The following is a 19,504-nucleotide window of genomic DNA, read 5'->3' as shown; positions in this document are numbered from 1 at the left end:
TTACTCGATCTGCTGAAGGCTCATGGTCAAGGCACATATGAGAAAGGAAACAATGAACAACTAAGGTGTTGCAACAAAAAACTAATGATTGATGCTTCTCATCTCTCTCTGTTCCTTTCTCTGACTCTCTGTCTCTGTAAAAAAAAAAAAAAAAAAAAAAAAAAGATTGTTGCTTGTAAAAATCTGACTTATTTAAAAATTTAAAATCTGACATATGTCACTAACATAACACCAAGTCCATTCATACTGTCACAACTAGCAAGATTCTATTCTTTTTTATAGCCAAGGAATATTCCATTTTATATATGCACCACATCTTTTTTATCCACTCGCCTATTGATGGGCACTTGGGTTGCATCTAAATCTAGGCTATTGTAAGTAACGCTGCAATGAACACAGGGGTGCGTATATTCTTTCAAATTAGTGTTTTGGTTTTCTTCAGATATATACCCAGAGGTGAAATCACTAGGTCATAAGACAGTTACATTTTTAATTTTTTTAAAACCCTCCATACTGTTTTGCATAGTGGCCGTGCCGATGTGCATTCCCAATAACAGTGCACGAGGGTTCCCTTTTCTCCACACCCTCACCACTATTTTCTGTTTGTTGATTTATTGGTACTAGCCATTCTGACAGGTGTGCCCTGACAGAGGAAGACAAATACCACATGATTTCACTCATAAGTGGAATCTAAAGAACAAACTAAACAAACAAACAAAACAGAAACAGACTCATAGATGCAGAGAACAGGCTGATGATTGCCAGAGGGGAAGAGTGAGGAGGAGGGGTGAAAAAGATAAGGGATTAAAAAGTACAGAGTGGCAGTTACAAAACAGTCACAGGAATGTGAAGTACAGCGTTCTGGAGGGAATATAGTCAATAACACTGGAATAACCATGCATGGTGCCAGGTGGGTACTTGAATTACTGGGGAGATCACTATATAAAAAAATATTACATAATTGTCTAACTACTGTGCTGTACACCTGAAAATAATATTGAATGTCAACTGAAATTAAAAAGTAAAATTAAAAAAGTATTTTAACACTACGGGACTAAGTTACACGCAATGCACTATACACATGTTTATCACAGCAATACTTACTTATAATGGTTATAAATTGGTAGCCATCTCAATACCAATAAAAATAAATAGACATGTTTTGACAAGAAAGAAATCATTTCAAAGTCAGAGAAGGAAACGATGTAGTTTAGGGATAAATAAAGGAAAGATTTTCTTCCAAATTGCTTAAGATTCATTAAGGGTTGGGTTCTTAAGTGAATAAGGTTTGACTCTACTCAGAGATTCGGCTTCCCAAAGTGGCCCATGCCCCACGGAGAAGAGAGAGTAATTTGCAGAGAGCCTTTCCTACTTCCCAGGCCTCTAGGACTCGGCATGAATGAAACTTTAGCTTCCAAATTATGTCAAGGGCAGGAGGCCTAGGGCAAAACCCCCAAGAGTGCCCCTTCTTGGAGATCCAAGTGACTCCAGCTCAAATGACTGATTCCCAACAGTGTTTACAAAAGTGCTCCAAAGTCAGGCCCCAACCTGGTCTGTGATCAAGGGCTTCCCGTTGTCCCCACACCAAGACCTGCTTTGCCTCACCCTTCCTGGTGCTCCTCCCCGGGGCCACCAAGCATCCTCCAGGGACACTGAGCCCTGGCTGTCTCTCAAGGGTCTCACACCACAGACCTGGCTGTAGTTCTGGAGGTAACTGAAGACACAGCGCACACAGAACTAAAACAGATTTCATCTTAGAAGTCCTCTGTCCTCTCAGACGAGGAGTCATTCAGTTACACTCTTCCTGAGGCAACACAATGCCTGCAGTCTGACGACTTCTGAGACCCCCAAACCTCCGACACTCTGCAGACCCTCATGTACTTTGGGGCAGGAAGGCCAAGGAAGTGAACTTATTGACCAAGTGATAATGTAAGTGGGATGACAGCTCTTTCTCGGACCTGAGGTCATTTTGCTTTTCTTTGGCCATTGGTTAAGGGTACAGCCTCAGCACTCAATGGTTGGGTTGCCATTTCAGATCAAATGTTAGTTATGAAACTGTGAATTGGCTATGTAGCCTCTTGCTGCCTCAGTTTCTTCATTTATGAAAAAAGAGATAACAACAGTACCCACTTCATGGGTTTTCCATACCAATATCCATGAACTACTTAGAACAGTGTCTGACAGCACTCAGTGAGAGTACCTCTTGTTAGCTTTGCTTTCTATATTTAGATACAGGGACCAGTTTAAAGCGTTCTCTTGTTGAGAAACGTTCTGGTTCAGGGAAGTATACTAAGCATCCAAGTGCTGCCCACGTTTCTATCACAGACCCACACGAAGGACAGATAATACAGGGCCATGTGACTGGTACAGAGGCCACTGTCTATCACAAAGCTATGAGCCCATGAGTAGGTCAATTCTGGTCCTACCATGAAAGGGGTACCAAGGGTTCCATTTTATTTCGATTCAGAGAGTCTCTGCTTTCCTGGGTCCTGGCAAAGAGGAAATCTGATTCTCTCCAGAATGTCCCTGGTACGCCAGGGACCTGAAAGCTGTGACATTTCACCATGTGCCCATGTCACCATAAAACAGGGTTCCAGAGGCCATTAGGGCTAACGTTTATGAAAATCCGACATCCCGAGCACTGGAGGCAGCCCCGGTTTGGTACCCACAGCTCACTTTCCTTCTGAACAGCCCTGTCACCATGTACTGCACCCAGCCCAGAGGGCAGTGTGAAGGGAGAAGGGGGAGGGCAGAAAGGATAGCTAAAAGCTGGCTCCACAGGTTGAGGGGAGATACCTACAGCATAGAGAAGGGTTTACCATCAGGGCTCCACACCCTCCTCCATTTAATCTGTGGCTAGTACGATCACCAAGTAGAAAGAGCAATGAAAACACAGGGAGAAATTGCCCCTACCATTCTGAATTCAGCCAATACATAAAACTAAGGGCCTCTCAATGACTTTCAACAACACACTGATTAGTTTAGATTGGGGGGCTGGCCAACACTGTCTTAAAGGGCCAGATAGTAAATATTTCAGGTTTTGTGGGGCACATGGTCTTGGTCACAACTATTTAACAGTAGACAACATATAAACAATTGGGTATGGCTATATTACAATAGTACTTTATTTATGGACAGTAAAAATTTGTATTCCATACAATTTTCACACATCATGAAATATTATTCTCCTTGGGGCTTTTTTGGGGGGCCATTTAAAAATGTGAAAAATCATTTATTCATGGCTGATAGGCCTCAAGAAGCAAGCAACGGATTCGATTTGCCCCATGGGCCATAGTTTGCAACCCTTTCTTTAAATCACTTATTTACCATTTCTTACTATTCATTCTGCTTTGTCATCATGGGAAGTCATGATAAATAATTCCATGAGCATTTTTTTACTTCACTTGGAAGAGCAACTACATAGATGGCAGGTATGACCGTTTTTCTAATTTAACTTTAGGCAGGTTTATTAGAGCAGATCCTAGAATGAGTCCTTTTCATGTTGAGACGTTCATATTTTATTCCAAGTGTGTAAGAGCTGCTGTTAAGCCACAAATCAATGGAAATCAGGCAAAAGTAAATGGCATCCAATAAATGAATAAATAGCCCCTCATTTCTGCACTCAGAAATAAAATGCTGGCAAGGGACACATTGCATAGGCAACTGCTGCCTTTGCAGACTCATAGTTAAATCACCAGTAATGTATTCCTTCTCCCTACTCATTCTAAAATGATTCATTAATCAATTGCCTCGAGCAAAGCCCTGGTCTGGTGGTAGATGGCTTAGAAAATGACATCCACAAGTGCTCCCTGGGCCTGCTTCCTACTTCCTCCTCTTTTTCCTTTCTGGGATCCCAGCTGCCATAGTGTAAGAAAGTCCAGAAAACTCCTGGTGTGGCCCTGGAGGATTAGACACCACGTGGAGAGAGGGACTGTGGCCAGGAGAACCGAGGAAGCCCAGCCAAGCTCCCAGCTGCATGCAGATGAACTAGAGACCCCACCTGACACCACAGGGTACAGAGGCACCGCAGAATTAACCCTCAGAATTCCACATGGTACAGAGGCACCGCAGAATTAACCCTCAGAATTCCACATGGTACAGAGGCACCGCAGAATTAACCCTCAGAATTCCACATGGTACAGAGGCACCGCAGAATTAACCCTCAGAATTCCACAGGGTACAGAGGCACCGCAGAATTAACCCTCAGAATTCCACAGGGTACAGAGGCACCGCAGAATTAACCCTCAGAATTCCACAGGGTACAGAGGCACCGCAGAATTAACCCTCAGAATTCCACAGGGTACAGAGGCACCGCAGAATTAACCCTCAGAATTCCACAGGGTACAGAGGCACCGCAGAATTAACCCTCAGAATTCCACATGGTACAGAGGCACCGCAGAATTAACCCTCAGAATTCCACAGGGTACAGAGGCACCGCAGAATTAACCCTCAGAATTCCACAGGGTACAGAGGCACCACAGAATTAACCCTCAGAATTCCACATGGTACAGAGGCACCGCAGAATTAACCCTCAGAATTCCAAAAAATAACGAACTGTTAGCTTGAAACCACAAAGTTTGGGGATGTTTTATAGTATTACTATATAAATGATTGTCTTTCCTTTCTCCCTTTTCCTTGCTTCTTTTGCTATATAACAAGTTATCAAAAATGTAGTGGCTGAAATCAACACACGTGTTATTGCAGTTTCTTTGGGTCCAGAGTCTGGACACAGCTTAGCTGAGTCTTCTGTTCACAGGCTCCCAAGGCTGCAATAAGGTGCTGGCTGGGTTATAATTTCATCTGGAGGACCAACTAAGGAAGGCTCTGCTTCCAAGCTTGTTCAGATTGTTAGCAGGATTCATCTCCTTATGGCTATCAGAATGAGGGCCCAGCTTTCTCCTGAATGTTGGCTAGAGGATGCCACCAGGTCCTAAAGGCTGCCCTCAGGTCCTTGGCACAGGGCTTCTCCAAATAGCATCTTATTTCATCAAACTGGCAAGATTAAAAATTAATAGCAAGATATTTTTCCTTTCTGCTCCATTCCAGAGAATTCTGTGACATCGATACACATAAACATATACACATACACATGCATATCCATTCTCTTCCTGCTGACTTCTCTGTGCAGGTGCAGGTAATAAATGTACATAAAGCCCAGTGGGGTTTTTACCCTGTGTTGGCGTGAGATGGTGGGCAGTGTCTAAGCAGTCATCTTCTCTGTTATTTTGAACATTATATATTTAGCAGAGGGTTATGTCATGCTGTAGTTGGTTATCTTCCAGATCACAGAAGATTGTCTCTGTGCTCGGGGAGTGTCCAGTCCCTCTTTTAAGGGTTCTTTATTAAATAAGGCCCACCCATGATAATATCCCTTGTGATTAGATCTAAATTAACTGATGAGACCTTGATTACATCTGCCAAACACCCTCACCTTTACTATATTTTATTGGTTAGAAGCAAATCACAGGTCCCACTCACACTCCAGGCGAGGAGATTATACAGGGAATAAAAACACCAGGGGGCAGGATCATGACACTGTCCTGGGGTGTCTATGCCATGCTTCTCAGCAGGGCTGAGACTGTTCAGAGATACAAAATCTGTCTTCAAAGACTCACCTAACCCATGAAAACAGAAAACAGGCCCAGAAGTGATTATAGTACTGGACCTGAACTATGCTTCCCTTAGGACCATTCTGAGAGAGTCTAAAGTCTAGGGTTCAGGCAGGGCAAAGATGACCTCTGGCCAGAGGAGAAAAGGGGAAGTTCAGGGCAGACCCCAGAGAATGGAACAAATCCCCAAAGGATGGGGAATACAAGTCACACCTCACACCAGTGAAAGAACAAGTACTTGTGACTTCCGAGAGTACACCTATGGGCACGAGAGAAGTGGGCTTAGAGGAAAGGACAGAGTGGTGAAGGTCATGGCCAAATAGTGCACGAATCCGCCATCTAAGGAAGCAGCCATTTCTCAGCTCTAGCCGTTTGTTGTTGTTATATGAGAACATTACAAAAGTGACAAGTAAGTCTGCTTATAAGAAAAACTAAAACTTTAAAATCTTTATATACCATAGCCAGATTTTTAAATGATGATCAGTAGCTGGCGGTATTTTAAACAAAGTAGGGGCCAAGAAACATACCTGGGCACTGGATTCGAGTGAGAGGACGGGTCCTTGTAAAGGCTGACAGACGGGAACAGAAGCAACAGAGCCCACAGGGTCACAAAGCCTCCTCCCCGGGCCACATCTTATGGCAGGAGCTCCCCAAGCATGGCTCTCCACCCACAGAAAACACCACGCAGGAACCTGTGAGAAATGCACTCTCAGGCCCGTGGAGCCCTGTTGATCAGAAACACTGGAGACGGGTAAGCAGTGATGTGGGACAAGCCTCCCAGAGCTCTGATGCTCGCTCACGTTTGAGAAAGACTGTCATATGGGAATCCGGCTTTAGCCTCACTTTCCATTTTCCTTCTTCTGAACCCATTTCCTGTTTCTGTGATCTGGAAGATTACCAACTACCGCACAACACAAGCTTCTACTAAATATCTAATGTTCAAAATAACCAACAAGATGACTGATTAGGCACTGCCCATCATCTCACGCCGACACAGGGTAAACCCCACTGGGCTTTATGTACATTTATTACCTGCATCTGCACAGAGAAGTCAGCAAGAAGAGAATGGATATGCATGTGTATGTGTTTATGTTTATGTGTATGTGTATGTATATCAATATCATGGAATTCTCCAGAATGGAGCAGAAAGGAAAGGTATCCTGCTATTAGTTTTTAATTATAGAAAAAAACCCTCTTGCTACAGAAAGAAACCTGCTTCTGCTTGATAGTATTTTATAAATAGATGAAACTATTTTTGAGCAACATTGAAATTTTCAGGTTCCTGGTTCCAATCAATCCAAGGAAGCACCTGGCCTAAAGTCAATATTGTTTCTTTGGAAAGATATGTTGAAATTTGTGTTTTGTCTGAAGAATTACGACTTTGCAGCCCTCATCCCATGCCTCTCCCTGCAAGTAATGCCATAATGTTTAAATACGAATATTCCTGGGCAACTGCTCTCCATCAGGTCTCACCAGGAGGGAGGGAGTCATGAGATTCTGCATGGAATATACAGGATAGCAAGTTTGGTGTTAATGGAACTGCTTCTTTTTTTTTTTTTTTAACAGAGACAGAGAAAAAAGACAAAGAGAGGAACAGATAGGGACAGATGGACAGGAAGGGAGAGAGATGAGAAGCATCAATTCTTCATTGCAGCACTTTAGTTGTTCATTTATTGCTTCCTCATCTGTGCCTTGACAGGGGGACTAAGGCAGAGTGAGTGACCCCTTGCTCAAGCCAGTAACCTTGAGCTCAAGCCAGTGACCTTAGGCTCAAGTGAGCAACCTTGGGCTTTAAGCCAGCAACCTTTGGGCTCAAGCCAGTGACCACAGGGTCATGTTCTATGATCCTATGCTCAAGTTAGCAACTCCATGCTCAAGCCAGTGACGCCGCACTCAAGCTGGTGAGCCCACACTCAAGCTGCATGAGCCTGTGCTCAAGCCAGTGACCTCAGGGTTTTGAACCTGGGTCCTCTATGTCTCAGTCTGATGCTCTATCCACTGAGCCACCACCTGGTTTGGCATTAGAGCTGCTTATTAAAGGGCCCCTTTACCTTCTTTTATTTAAGATGGTCCCAAGTGATTCAAAATATCCTTCAGCATGCTGTGAGATGCCATAGCATCTGGGAACACTCCACTGGACTGCACAGTACGCATGACCCTACCCATGTTTCCATGCTGTGTCCTCCCTCCCAGGCCCGTCCCTCAGCCACCCCTCAGGGTTGTACACTAGGCCGCAGCCATGCACCCAGCACCGAGCTGTACATTGCAGGCATGTATGCCTACCCAGCCTGTTCCTGCCTTCATGTCACCTGACACACAGCGTCCAGATCACCTCGTCCACCAGTGAACACCCACCTTACTCAGGATTCCAGGGTTGCATTCCCACCCAGCCTGCTCCTGCCTTCATGTCACCTGACACACAGCGTCCAGATCACCTCGTCCACCAGTGAACACCCACCTTACTCAGGATTTCAGGATTGCATTCCCAAGGCAGTGCTTATTGTGGGAGCTGCATTCAGCCACATTTATTCCCAGATAAATTCAGGCAGGTGCTATGTCAGAGTCCTACCTCGTCTTAATAAGCCCAGCACAGCTATCTTCTCCTCCAGCCTCGGAAGTGGTGGCTGTTGCTAAGGCTGAGCACCAGGGGAAGGACCTGGGGTCCATTTGGGAACCATATTGCACAAAAGGTATGTATCTTTAAATCCTAGATGCACACTTGGTGAGGTAAGAGACCCATGTTGTCAGAGACATGCGGGGACCAAGAACGAGCGAGGAACTACAGAATGACACCCCGCGCGCCCTCAGGGGTACATGCTCCCTGGATACATCTGAGAGCACACTATCATTTGTCTTCTGTTTCTTATTGCCACATGTGTATGGTTAGTTCAATCCAAGAAATTAAATATGCAAAGTAGAAAAAGCAGGGTAGACTTGTTCTGGACGGTCTCGTGCACCTATAGAGACAGTCAGAGTGGCATGGGCAAGGGGGGTAAGAGAGCACCTTTGTGGTACCCCAGGTTAGCACCCAGGCTGACTGACCTCTTTTTCCTGCTGAAATGCACCATTTAGGTAAAATAGTGCTTACCAACTTCCCACCTGATGATTGGTGCCCACTCCAGAAACTTATTAAAAACATGGCTTCCTGGGCCATATCCTCAGAGATTTTTTTTCTGTAGTTGTAGAATAGGGTCCAAGTCTCCATAATGTAAGAGCTCTTCCCAAGAAGTTCAGAATGGCTAATAGCTCAAGGAACCTCTGGGTTAAGGCACTCAAGTGGAACCAAAAATATTAGTACCCATCATTTCCACCCTAACACATGGGTTCCACAGATAAATAAAGGCCCACCTGGAAAGCAAAGAAAGAAGTAATCAGGATAGAGAACAAACTTTGACATGGGTGGGGAACAGCACTGGGCGGGGGGTGGACGTGGGCTCGAGAAGGGAAGGAGCTGCAGAAACACAGAAACACAAAGGAGACGGCTGTGGGGGGCACACTGGCTCCACCACTCCGTAGGTGCTGGGCCACCAACTCCAGCCCCCTGGGGCACAAAGAGAAGCCTGCCCCACACAGACAAAGTGTACTTCACAATGGATCTGTTACCTAAATGTGCCGAAATGTCTTTGCAGGTTTCTGCTTCCTTCCAAAACTGTTTTGAGAACAAGGAAATCCGTAGTTCCATTTTGCTGAACCCAAAAACCCAATGCGTGGGAAAAACACAAGGCTGAGAAACCCTAGGTCATGATGAGATGAACTCTACACGGGCCCTTCTCTGGAACAATCCGGAGGTTTCAACGCAACAAGGATCCTCTGTGGACCACATGGCGTAGCCAGCAGCAGCGTCAACTTACCTTGCGGTCTGGCCAATTGTATTTAGCAAAGATTGTGTCATAGGTGTCCACTGCCCCATCGGTGATGAGCATGATGGCCTGGCTGCAGATGCTTCCTTGTCCTGTGTGGTTGAACTGTGGAGAGAAAGGAGTGCTAAATTAAAACACACACCAGGGAGCTCTGGATAGCCTTGGCTTAGGACGCTTCTCCAGAAGAGAGCTCGCATGCACCAGCAACACGGAGCCTGGAGCCCACAAAATAAGCCTCCCCCCCACCCCTGCCCTGCTCTCCATGGATTACCAAATCTACTCTGACAACTTGGAATGAGATTCAGATTGCAGAACAGATTTCTACAAAACACACACACAGTGGAAGTGAGATTCTAACACACATACCCTCTCTTACCTTTAACTGTGAACAGCGCTTCAGAATACAAGCCCAAAGGAGTTGGCACAACAACCTTTTTAGGAACACAGTGTATGGGCAGCAGGATATGTGCCAGGCAACATCTCTTTCAAAATCTGAGTCTGGTTTGAATGGGTCTAATGGGGACAAGCTGTACTATATAATAAAATCAAGGAGGTTGTAGATGGATAGGGAATAAAGTCAGGAGCAGAACAATTCAGATTAGAAGCTCAAGCACCCTTTTTGTAGGGTTTATTTTAAATATATATTTGTTAGCCTGTAACATTTTGCATTGTTTTTTTCCCTCTTTATTTTTTAATATTATTTTTATTAATTTTAATGCAGTGACATTGATAAGTCAGGGAACATATGTTCAGAGAAAACATCTCCAGATTATTTTGACATTTGATTATATTGCATACCCTTCACCCAAAGTCAAATTGTCTTCCGCATTGGTTTTTGTGTGATGTTATACATAGCATGCTGAAATTCCAAGATTGTGCCCACTGGTGTGCAAAACCCTAAATATCCTCAGTTTTCAGTTTCATATAACATTAAAATAAAAGAACCCCGCCTCTGGGCGAGGTAGGCCAGGGTGACCGAACTGCACCTGCCGGGCCTTCGCATCCCTCCCCTGAATTAGCAGAGAAGATTCCCTTAATGAATGTTATTAATGCTACAATGCAAAGCAACACCATATCCTTTAAAAACCCTACAATTACACAATAATGCCAAGGCATGGGAAACACACAAATAAGCCTCAAACCTTCAGGAGTGAAACTCTGTCCATTATAATCTATAACGTTTATTCACTTACTCAGAAATTATTTACTAAAAGCCCACACAATGCTGGCAATGTAAACATACAAAAATCCCTTTCCAAGGACATTAACAGACACTTCTCCCAGGAAGAAATACAAATAGCCTAAAGATATATGAAAATATGCTCATCTTCACTAGCTGTTAGAGAAATGCAAATCAAAACTACAATGAGATACCACCTCACACCTGTTAGATTAGTTATTATCAACAAGACAGGTAATAGCAAGTGTTGTAGAGGATGCAAAAAGAAAGGAACCTTCATCCACTGTTGGTGGGAATGTAAAGTAGTACAACCATTATGGAAGAAAGTATGGTGGTTCTTCAAAAAACTAAGAGTAGAACTACCATATGACCCAGTAATCCCTCTACTGGGTATATACCCCTAAAACTCAGAAACATTGATACATAAAGACACATGTAGCCCCATGTTCACTGCAGCATTGTTCCTGATGCCCAAGACATGGAAACAGCTGAAATGCCCTTCAATAGAAGATTGGATAAAGAAGATGTGGTGCATATATGCTATGGAATACTACTCAGCCATAAGAAATGATGACACAGTATCATTTATGACAACATGGATGGACCTTGATAACATAATACTGAGTGAAATAAGTAAATCAGAAAAAACTAAGAACTGTATGATTCCATACGTAGGTGGGACACAAAATTGAAACTCATGGACATGGACAAGAGTATGGTGGTTACCAGGGGGAGGGGAAGGGAAGAAAAGGAGGGGGTTAGGGGAGGAGGAGGGGCATAAAGAGAAACAAATACAGGGTGACAGAGGATGATTTGACTTTGGGTGATGGGTATACAGCATAATCGACTATCCAAGTGATGTGGAGATGTTTTCTCTAAATGTATGTACTCTAGTTGACAAATGTTACCCTGTCAATTTTAATTGTCTAAATAAAAAATATAATTTAAAAAATCCGTTCCCTCATGTAGTTTATATTCTATTTGGGGAGACATCTAAAAACAAAGTAAATGAGTAAATTAAGTTGTATGTCTGATAATGGTGATGCTAAGAGGAAAAAAAGAAAGTGGAGAAGAAGAATAGGAAAGGAGAAGGGGTAACTTTAGAAAAAGTAGTCAAGGAAGACCTCACTGAGCAGGTGGGAGCTGAGTAACAGGGGAAGGGCCCAGCGAGGGCAAACGGAGCAGTGCGGCAGTGACAGCAAGCGGACTGCGCCCAGCACACTCAGCCGGCAAGGACAGGCGCTGCTTTTGGATTTGCTGCTGCTCCTGGTGAACCAAAGAACTCATAGAACTTTCAAGTTTAAGTTTAATGCCGAATCTCTGTGAACTCAGAATTGTGATGTGGAGTTGGAATTTGCAGTAACTTGAAAGGACACTATAATTAATTGTATAGATGATGGATAAGCAGATGAAAGGCAGGAATGAAGGGCCAAGTGGCCACACTGGGACAGAATAAAGCCAACTCAAAGCACGCATGGCCTACCATGGTATAGTGGAAAGCACCTCGCTCTGTCCCAGAACTACGAGCTGTGTGCTGGGGTAAGCTCTCTTATCAGTGCCTTTTTCTTCATTTGTAAGATGGGAGTATCATGCTTACATAGTTGTTCCAATGTAGGTGAAATTTCATTCTACGCTGGGCTACAAGTATAAACTTAATCTTTACCAGCCTCTGGGGTAGGCACTATCGTTACCCCCTTTTACAGGTTGGGAAGCTGAAGCTCAGAGAGATTACCTAACTTGCTCAAGGTCACAACCACTACCTACCATAGCTGAGACTGACGCCAAGCAGTCCAGCCAAGCAGTCTACTCCCGATTCAGCACTCCCTCCTGCTGCTTCCCAGGAAGGTCCTTGAGCACATAGGGAGACATGGTAGGACTCCACAAATGATCATTTCTTCCTCTTTCCTTTCCTTTCTTCTTTCCAGGGTTCCAGGGTCACTTGGCAGTCACCAGGGCTACCACCCTGAGAGTGAGGGAGTACCCCTTAAATTCTGTGTCCCAGGCACTTGCATCACCTAAGTCCTGGCCCTGGTCACTTCTGCAACTCAGACTGGACAAGTAACCTTGAATTCATGAGTAGACATGGCCCATGACACAAACTAGTAGGTAGAAACACCTGACTACTAAAGCCATCATGCCACAAAGCTTTCCATATAACTACTATTCTACTATCTTTACTGATATAACAATATTGCAGAAAACTCTTGCTGAGGCAGATTAAAATTGCAAATAACATTATTGCTTATTCCAAGAACTTCCTGAAAGAGCCATCAGTTCTTCAATAGAAAGTATCAAAGGACAATGTATAACCTAAGACTCTCTGAAACCCCCCCACCCACCCACACCTTAAAAGCTTCCCCTTGCTCTGTCTACCAATCCTAAACTATAATATCAGGATTCTTACTTGGTCTTAACCAAGCCCCTTCCCTCTCCTCCACCCTGAAAGACCCACCTTCAAACAGACTTCACAGTCTCAATAAATGACTGTCTTTTCTATGCTGAGACATCACTACAGTTCCATTATCAGAGCACATTTTGTTCCCTACTGTAGCCTTGTGTTATTGACAGGTTGTTCTGGAGATGTTTTGGGCAGCCTGCTTTCAACACAGCCTCCAAGTCACTGAATAAACCCAGCAGCAGAACACTGAATAAAAGTGATCTATGCTTATAGTTAACAGAGGCTGCAGAAGGGAATAATGTCAGGATAGCTTGGGGATGTTGTTCATGCAACTCATTTGAAAATATCCTGGAAAAACTCTACCAAAAAATAAATAAATAAATAAAGAGAAGAAAATGAAGATATCTAAATAACACAGTAGAAAAAGTGCCCAAAGCTGTTTATTTAAAGACATCACTTTCCTCTCTGGCTGAGTCCTCGCTATTCTCTGTAGCAATTTGCAGTTGAAGAATTTTGGAGAATGCAATTAAATTCAAATGCTTTGATGAGTAATATCTCTTCATATTTGTCTAGAACTTTTTTTATTGAATAGCAAGAGTGATGAAAGTGTTTTCCATAATAATAACAATGACAAGGATCCGATGATGAACCACAATTAGCTCAGTGGTTCATCAGTTAGTAGAGAAAATTTCAATGCATCCTGACATTTAAAGCATTTGGTTGTGATTAACAGTCTTTGAAATGTCACTGAATTTTATTTAATTGGCTAAGAAAAAATTTTTAAAGATAATCACTGCAAAGATCATATTCATCACCAAAAGAGATAATTGCAGTTGTCATATGACAAGGTAGATGCTAACTACTGTAGCAAATGGGCTCTGTGTTTCTTAGGGGATCTAATGAATGCAGCAGACATCAATAGCCAGAGGGTCTTAGAAGTTTGTGGGAATGTGCCTTTCAAAGCTGTTTGTGCAGGAACTGCAAGCCTTTAAGTTATCTGAGCAAATACTGGAACTGAAATGCAAGTCATTGCAAAATAGAATTAACTCCACTTAGTTACAGTAACCTCTGGACCACTCTAAGTTCCAGCCATAATCACAATTTCAAGTGTGTGTGCATGTGTGTATGAGAGAAAGAGAAAGAATGTGTGTTTAAAAAATAAGTTTTTATTTTATATTACCTTGCAAAGAGGCATGATACACATAGAGAGAAATGTATCATGTAAAGATCATATTGGTGAAGTAGGAAATAGCTAGAGCTTCATTTTCATGAAAGATTAACCATCTCAGTTCTTTTGTGTGTTTTTTTCCCCAAAGTGTTTGGCTATTTAAAAGCCGAATGGGTAAAGGGATTAAGCAAATAAATAAATAAATAAATAAATAAATAATAATATTAAGAAGAAGAAGGAGGAGGAGGAGGAGGAAGAGAAGGAGAAGGAGAAGAAGAAAAGAAACTCATAGACACAGACAATATGATGATTGGAAAAGGTGAGTGAGGAAAGTAGAAGAGGGTGGAGGGGGATAAACAGTGGTGGAAGGAGACTTGACTTGACTTGGGGGGTAAACACACTACAGTGTGCAGATGATGTGCTGTAGAATTGTGCACCCAAAACCTCTATAATTTTATTAACTAATATCACTGCCCCCTCCCCCAAATAAAAGCCCGCTGGGAAGAGATGGAATGGGAATGCTTCCCTCTATGGATAAATGTGCACTAAAAAAAATATGGTGCCAGCGTCAACCAATCTCAAGCGGGGATGTTTTGTAACATTTTTTGTTCCTTCCATTCTTACTTTCTGGAATTTACATGGGACCCATAACTTTTTCTGATTGGCCAGGCCCTAAAGGGTTTTTCCAGGTGGAGGCAGAGCACATAGGTATGTGGAGTATTTCTCTGGTTCAAAAGTACTTCTCTTACCAGGATTCAAGGGGAAAAAATTCACGTGTTAGTAATATCTCTGGATCTCAGAGGTGTTGGGAGTGTAATGTATCCTCTTGAAGTATACAAAGATACTATGCCTGAAGATGTGCTCACTGAGCTGGGACTTCTATGAGAATCTACTCTTCTGGGTATGATATGATCGAAAGAGCTCCTGGCTTAACAAGTCTGAGCACTGGTTTCAACACATTTTGAAAAAAATGTGTTCACTGCAGGACTTCTAGGCCTTTATGTACAAGAGCATCATGCGTTTCCCCACCTTGACCACAGCACCTACATGGGAGTATGTTGGCAGAACAGCATTCAAACGGGCATGCAATGGGAGACACTGGCTTAGGGGTGTCTGAGAACAAAATTGGTAAGTGGGAGGGATGAGGAGAGAAAAGGAATGAGTGGGGAAAAAAGAGAGGGGAAGATGAAGGACAGTGGGTAGTCCCGAGGTCTTAGGCAGGGAGGAAGACCAAAAAGCATCAAGAGTGGGAGCTGCTTCTGGAAACCACAGGCAGCCTGGCAGCAGTGAGGCTGCCTACTGCCTCCCCGGTCACAGAGATGGCACTTCTCACTCAGCCTGGCACTGCCAAGAGAGGTCCAGGCACTGCTTCCCATGCTGATTCTCCACCCTCGACGACCAGGACCGGCTTCAGGGGCCTGTGAGCAGCACAGCTGTGCAGGGCTATCCGCCTGGCTCACTGCGGCTGTCACTCTCTTACAATTCTTAGTAACGTTCAAACAAGGAGCCTGCATTTTACTTTTGCACAGGGCCTCACAAATAATGTGGCCAATGCTGAGTCTATTCCTCTCCCCATTTTACAGGTCAGGAAAATAAGGGGAAACTGAGCACAGTTTTCTCAAGCCCACAGAGAACCAGACTTCTCAGTCCTGCCTGCCTGACTCCAGAGGTCACAAACTTAACCACAGGACAAGTATCCTCTAACTCTCACTCCTCCACCACTACTGCCAAAGAGCAGAGAAACAGAAACTCACCACAGGCAGACTTTCCAACAAGGAACTCCCCAGCTCAACGCAGTCCACCCCTACTCTAGATACTAGGCTTTGGGGATGAGAAGCGAGCCAGTTTTCCAACTGTGACAAGTCTCTGGAAAGAGCCTGTTGAGAGGCAGAGCTCTGCATCCCAAGCCTGGAAGAGGCATCTTTCCAGGATTCAAACAGAATGCAAAGGAGCAGCTTGGCCCTTTGCTTTGGCCAGGAATGTTTCTACATTATAAATAAGCTGATAATAGAAAAGTGCTGTCCTCAACACCGAGGTCTACATAAACGGTCATTGTCTGTGGCTGACAGCTCCTTGGAGTGAGACGATGGCCTCAGGTTGACACTGAGCACTTTTCCTTCTTATTCTTCGCTCCCCTGCAGTGGTGACACTGGCTCAGCGCTGAGCCCGAAAGAACCCTTTAAGTACCAAGAGATGTTATTGGTAAAAGAGTTTAGAATCAGGTCCTACCCTTGGCTTAAGAGGCCAGGGTAGCTGAGTAGGAACTCCAGTTTTGGAATCAGGCTTAACTGAATGCCACATACGACCCACATGGCGTCGGCTGAACGCGGCATCCTGACAACAGCCAGCCCCGCTGAGCTACCTGGGGACTCGGCGCAGCCAGGCTCTGAACCTCGACTGTCAGGCCTCCCAGCTCCTGACACACCTCAGCATAGAGGCTGCTCCAGGCAGTGCCTGTGTGCTTCAGCTACCCCCACCTTCTCCCCCAAGTCCTCACTTTCTGGGCTCCCTGACAGTTCTGACAAGGTTCACCTGAGGAGAACACTGGAGGACACAGGGAGAAACCAGCTCCTGAGTGATTTCTTCCTCTCTGCTGTAAGGGCCCACGCACTTCCTGGCCATGACTGTGTCTCCATCACAGCACCAGCTTCCCCAGGACAGGCCTCCCCACAGTGAGCCCAGCAAGGCCACCCCCTTCGCTGTCTGTCACCATCTGGAAGGCCACAGTGCCAAGGCTCTGTGGGAGCCCTACCCTCCAGTTGCCCCTTTGCCCCAGCGAGGGCGTCTCCCTGCTGGCATGAAGCTGTGGGTGGTATCACTCCCTGTTTGGTTCCTCAGCTTTCCTATCCCCTGTGCAACCATTCCCAGAATTAAACTCCTGCAGTTTGACATACCTAGAGTGCTTTCTATTTTTCTCCTTCTTAACATCTTAACTGCACCTGGCTGATCCAAGCCATCATTATCTGTCTCCCAGATAATTTAGTGGCCCTCCTGCTATTGCCCTTGTCTTCCTATAGTTGCTTCTGAACACAGCAGCCAGCCAAGTGCTGCTAAAACCCAACCTGCATCATGTCATTCTCTGCTCGGACTCCAGTGACTTTCCATCCCAGCCAGAGCGAGAGCCGAAGTCCTCACCAGTCTCTATGGTTCCATCCAACCCAGCTCCTGCTACCCTTGAGATCTCATTCCCTCGCTCGCTCGCTCTCTTCCTCATTTTGTTCTTGTCACATTGGTTTCCTCACTGTAATCTAAATATGCCAAACACCCCTGCCTCAGGGCCTTTGCATTTACTATTCCTCTCTTTGGAATCCTCCTGCTGGAAGTTTCTGAAGGCTACTCCCTCACTTCCTCCAGGTCTCTCCTGTCACATCATCTCATCAGAGAGACCTTCCCTGGCCTCACCCTACAAAGCAGAAACTCCATATCATACTGACACAATGGTGCTGTTTTTCTTCATAGGGATACTCAACCTATCTGTCTTTTCTCACTAGAACTGGGATTAGCAAACTTCTATAAAGGGCCACATAGTAACTATTTTAGGTTTTATAGGCCATGTGGCCTCTAGTGCAACTAATCGACTCTGCCAAAAGCAGAGTAGTGCAAAAGCAGAGTAGTGCAAAAGCAGAGTAGTGCAAAAGCAGAGTAGTGCAAAAGCAGCCACGGACAATACACGCTCAGGTGGGCATGGCTGCATTCCAATGAGACACTGTTTACAAAAACGGTGCAGGCTGGATGTGGCTCCAATGCCAACATTTGCTGACCTTCATATTAAAATGTAAGGTCCGTTAAGGCAAACAGCTTGCCTATTCTGTTTCCTGGTGTATTTTCAGTGTCTGACATTAAAAAGCTTACAATACTTACTAACTAAATAAATGATACAGAACTTGCATTGATCAAGGTATTCATTATTTTTCCTACTTTCTTCCCAGAATAACAAGAACACAAAAACCTCATGTTGTTCTGCCTTAACATAATTGGATCCAAGGAAAAGAACCGCCAGCCTAACATTCCCCAACATGTTTCATGGACTGTCAACAGGTACTACTGGAAAAAAGTTTGTGTTTAAAGTGTGGGAAACAGCAGGCTAAGCAGATTTCTTTCCTGCAGTACTTATTGGAGCCTTGACTATGGTGTTGTTTATTGAGAATCTCCAAGGAGCTGGAAGAGAGGGAAGGAAAGGTAGGAATAGCACTCCCTAAACATACTACACAGAGAAGCCCTTCACCCTCAGAACATCATCACATTCAAGGATTAGGTGTGATACACAATGAGAAATGAGTCTACTCCATAAAGACAATGAGAATGTCTCAGGTGAAAAGAAATCTGCATTATAAGGTGTACAGGTGTTGAGACACTTCTGGTTCCAGAGTCCATACGCCTTTTTGGTGGGTGAGTCCCCTGACCACACTGCACCACCAACTCTTCCCAGCAGGGGGCGGACTTGACCTCCCTGGCTGGACCTGGTTCCCCAGACCTCTCCATGGCCACCTCACCCTCCCCTCCTCTGCCTGTGGATGCTGCTCAGTGACAGCCAGGGCAAATAACAATGCTGGTCTACAACTAAAACAATACTCCCTCTATTCTGCTGGAGAAGAGAGGAAAGACAAAGAGCAGCTCACATCACTGAGAATGTTGAAGGCTTCATTCAGAGCTATATCCAGCATTCCGATTCCTTTGGCAAAAAGTTTGTCCAGATGCTCCCGGAAGTGCTGTAACAACAAAGCAGAAAATCCATTAGCGTCTGTCCTGTTATGTGGAACGCCAGCCTCGAGTGAACAGGGAGGCAATGCCAAGGCGAGACCAAGGAATCTCAGACCCAGATGGTCAATTTTTTTTCTTTGAAATTAAAAATATGACTTACTTCATGCAAAATTTACCTTCTATATCCATTTTTTTTAGCTTTGATTTAATTTTAGAAAAAAAAATTTTGTTGAATTCTAGTGAAAATCTCTGAATTTGTCTAAAACTCCAGCTTTCCTCTCCAGTTTTATCTCCCATGACTCTCCCCCCCCCTTCCCCCATTCCTGGTCACTTTTCGAACTCTGTGTTTGCTCATCTCCCCTGGGAACCCTCTCCGCACTCATTCCTCATCTCTCCTGCCAGGCTCCCCCACCCACTTTTGGGACCTTAGTTTGAACCCCTCCCTGCCTGAGATACTTTCCCAGACCAGCCCCCTCTGAGATTGGCTTAGAATGTTTCCTTGGGACCCGATGCCGCCCCCTGCACACAGCACACCAGGTATGTCACTGCCTCATTACATTCTGTCCCCACACAAGACTGAGAGGTTCC

At 44.5% G+C, this 19,504-nt stretch overlaps 1 protein-coding gene across 1 annotated transcript in view; it reads right to left on the bottom strand.

Annotated features, from left to right (window-relative positions):
* Positions 1 to 19,504, bottom strand: part of CACNA2D3 (calcium voltage-gated channel auxiliary subunit alpha2delta 3) — a 1,003,844-nt gene that overhangs the window by 431,219 nt on the left and 553,121 nt on the right. The window contains exons 10-11 of the mRNA XM_066244394.1: positions 18,835 to 18,924; positions 9,461 to 9,574 (exon numbers count right to left, since the gene is read on the bottom strand). Of these exons, the coding sequence (XP_066100491.1) occupies positions 9,461 to 9,574; positions 18,835 to 18,924 (204 nt within the window). The remainder of the gene's footprint in view (positions 1 to 9,460; positions 9,575 to 18,834; positions 18,925 to 19,504) is intronic.

This window comes from Saccopteryx bilineata, chromosome 10 (assembly GCF_036850765.1).
Source record: "Saccopteryx bilineata isolate mSacBil1 chromosome 10, mSacBil1_pri_phased_curated, whole genome shotgun sequence".
NCBI lineage: Eukaryota > Metazoa > Chordata > Mammalia > Chiroptera > Emballonuridae > Saccopteryx > Saccopteryx bilineata.
Note: the sequence above shows the minus strand (reverse complement) of the source record. Positions and strands in the feature narration are given on the sequence as shown.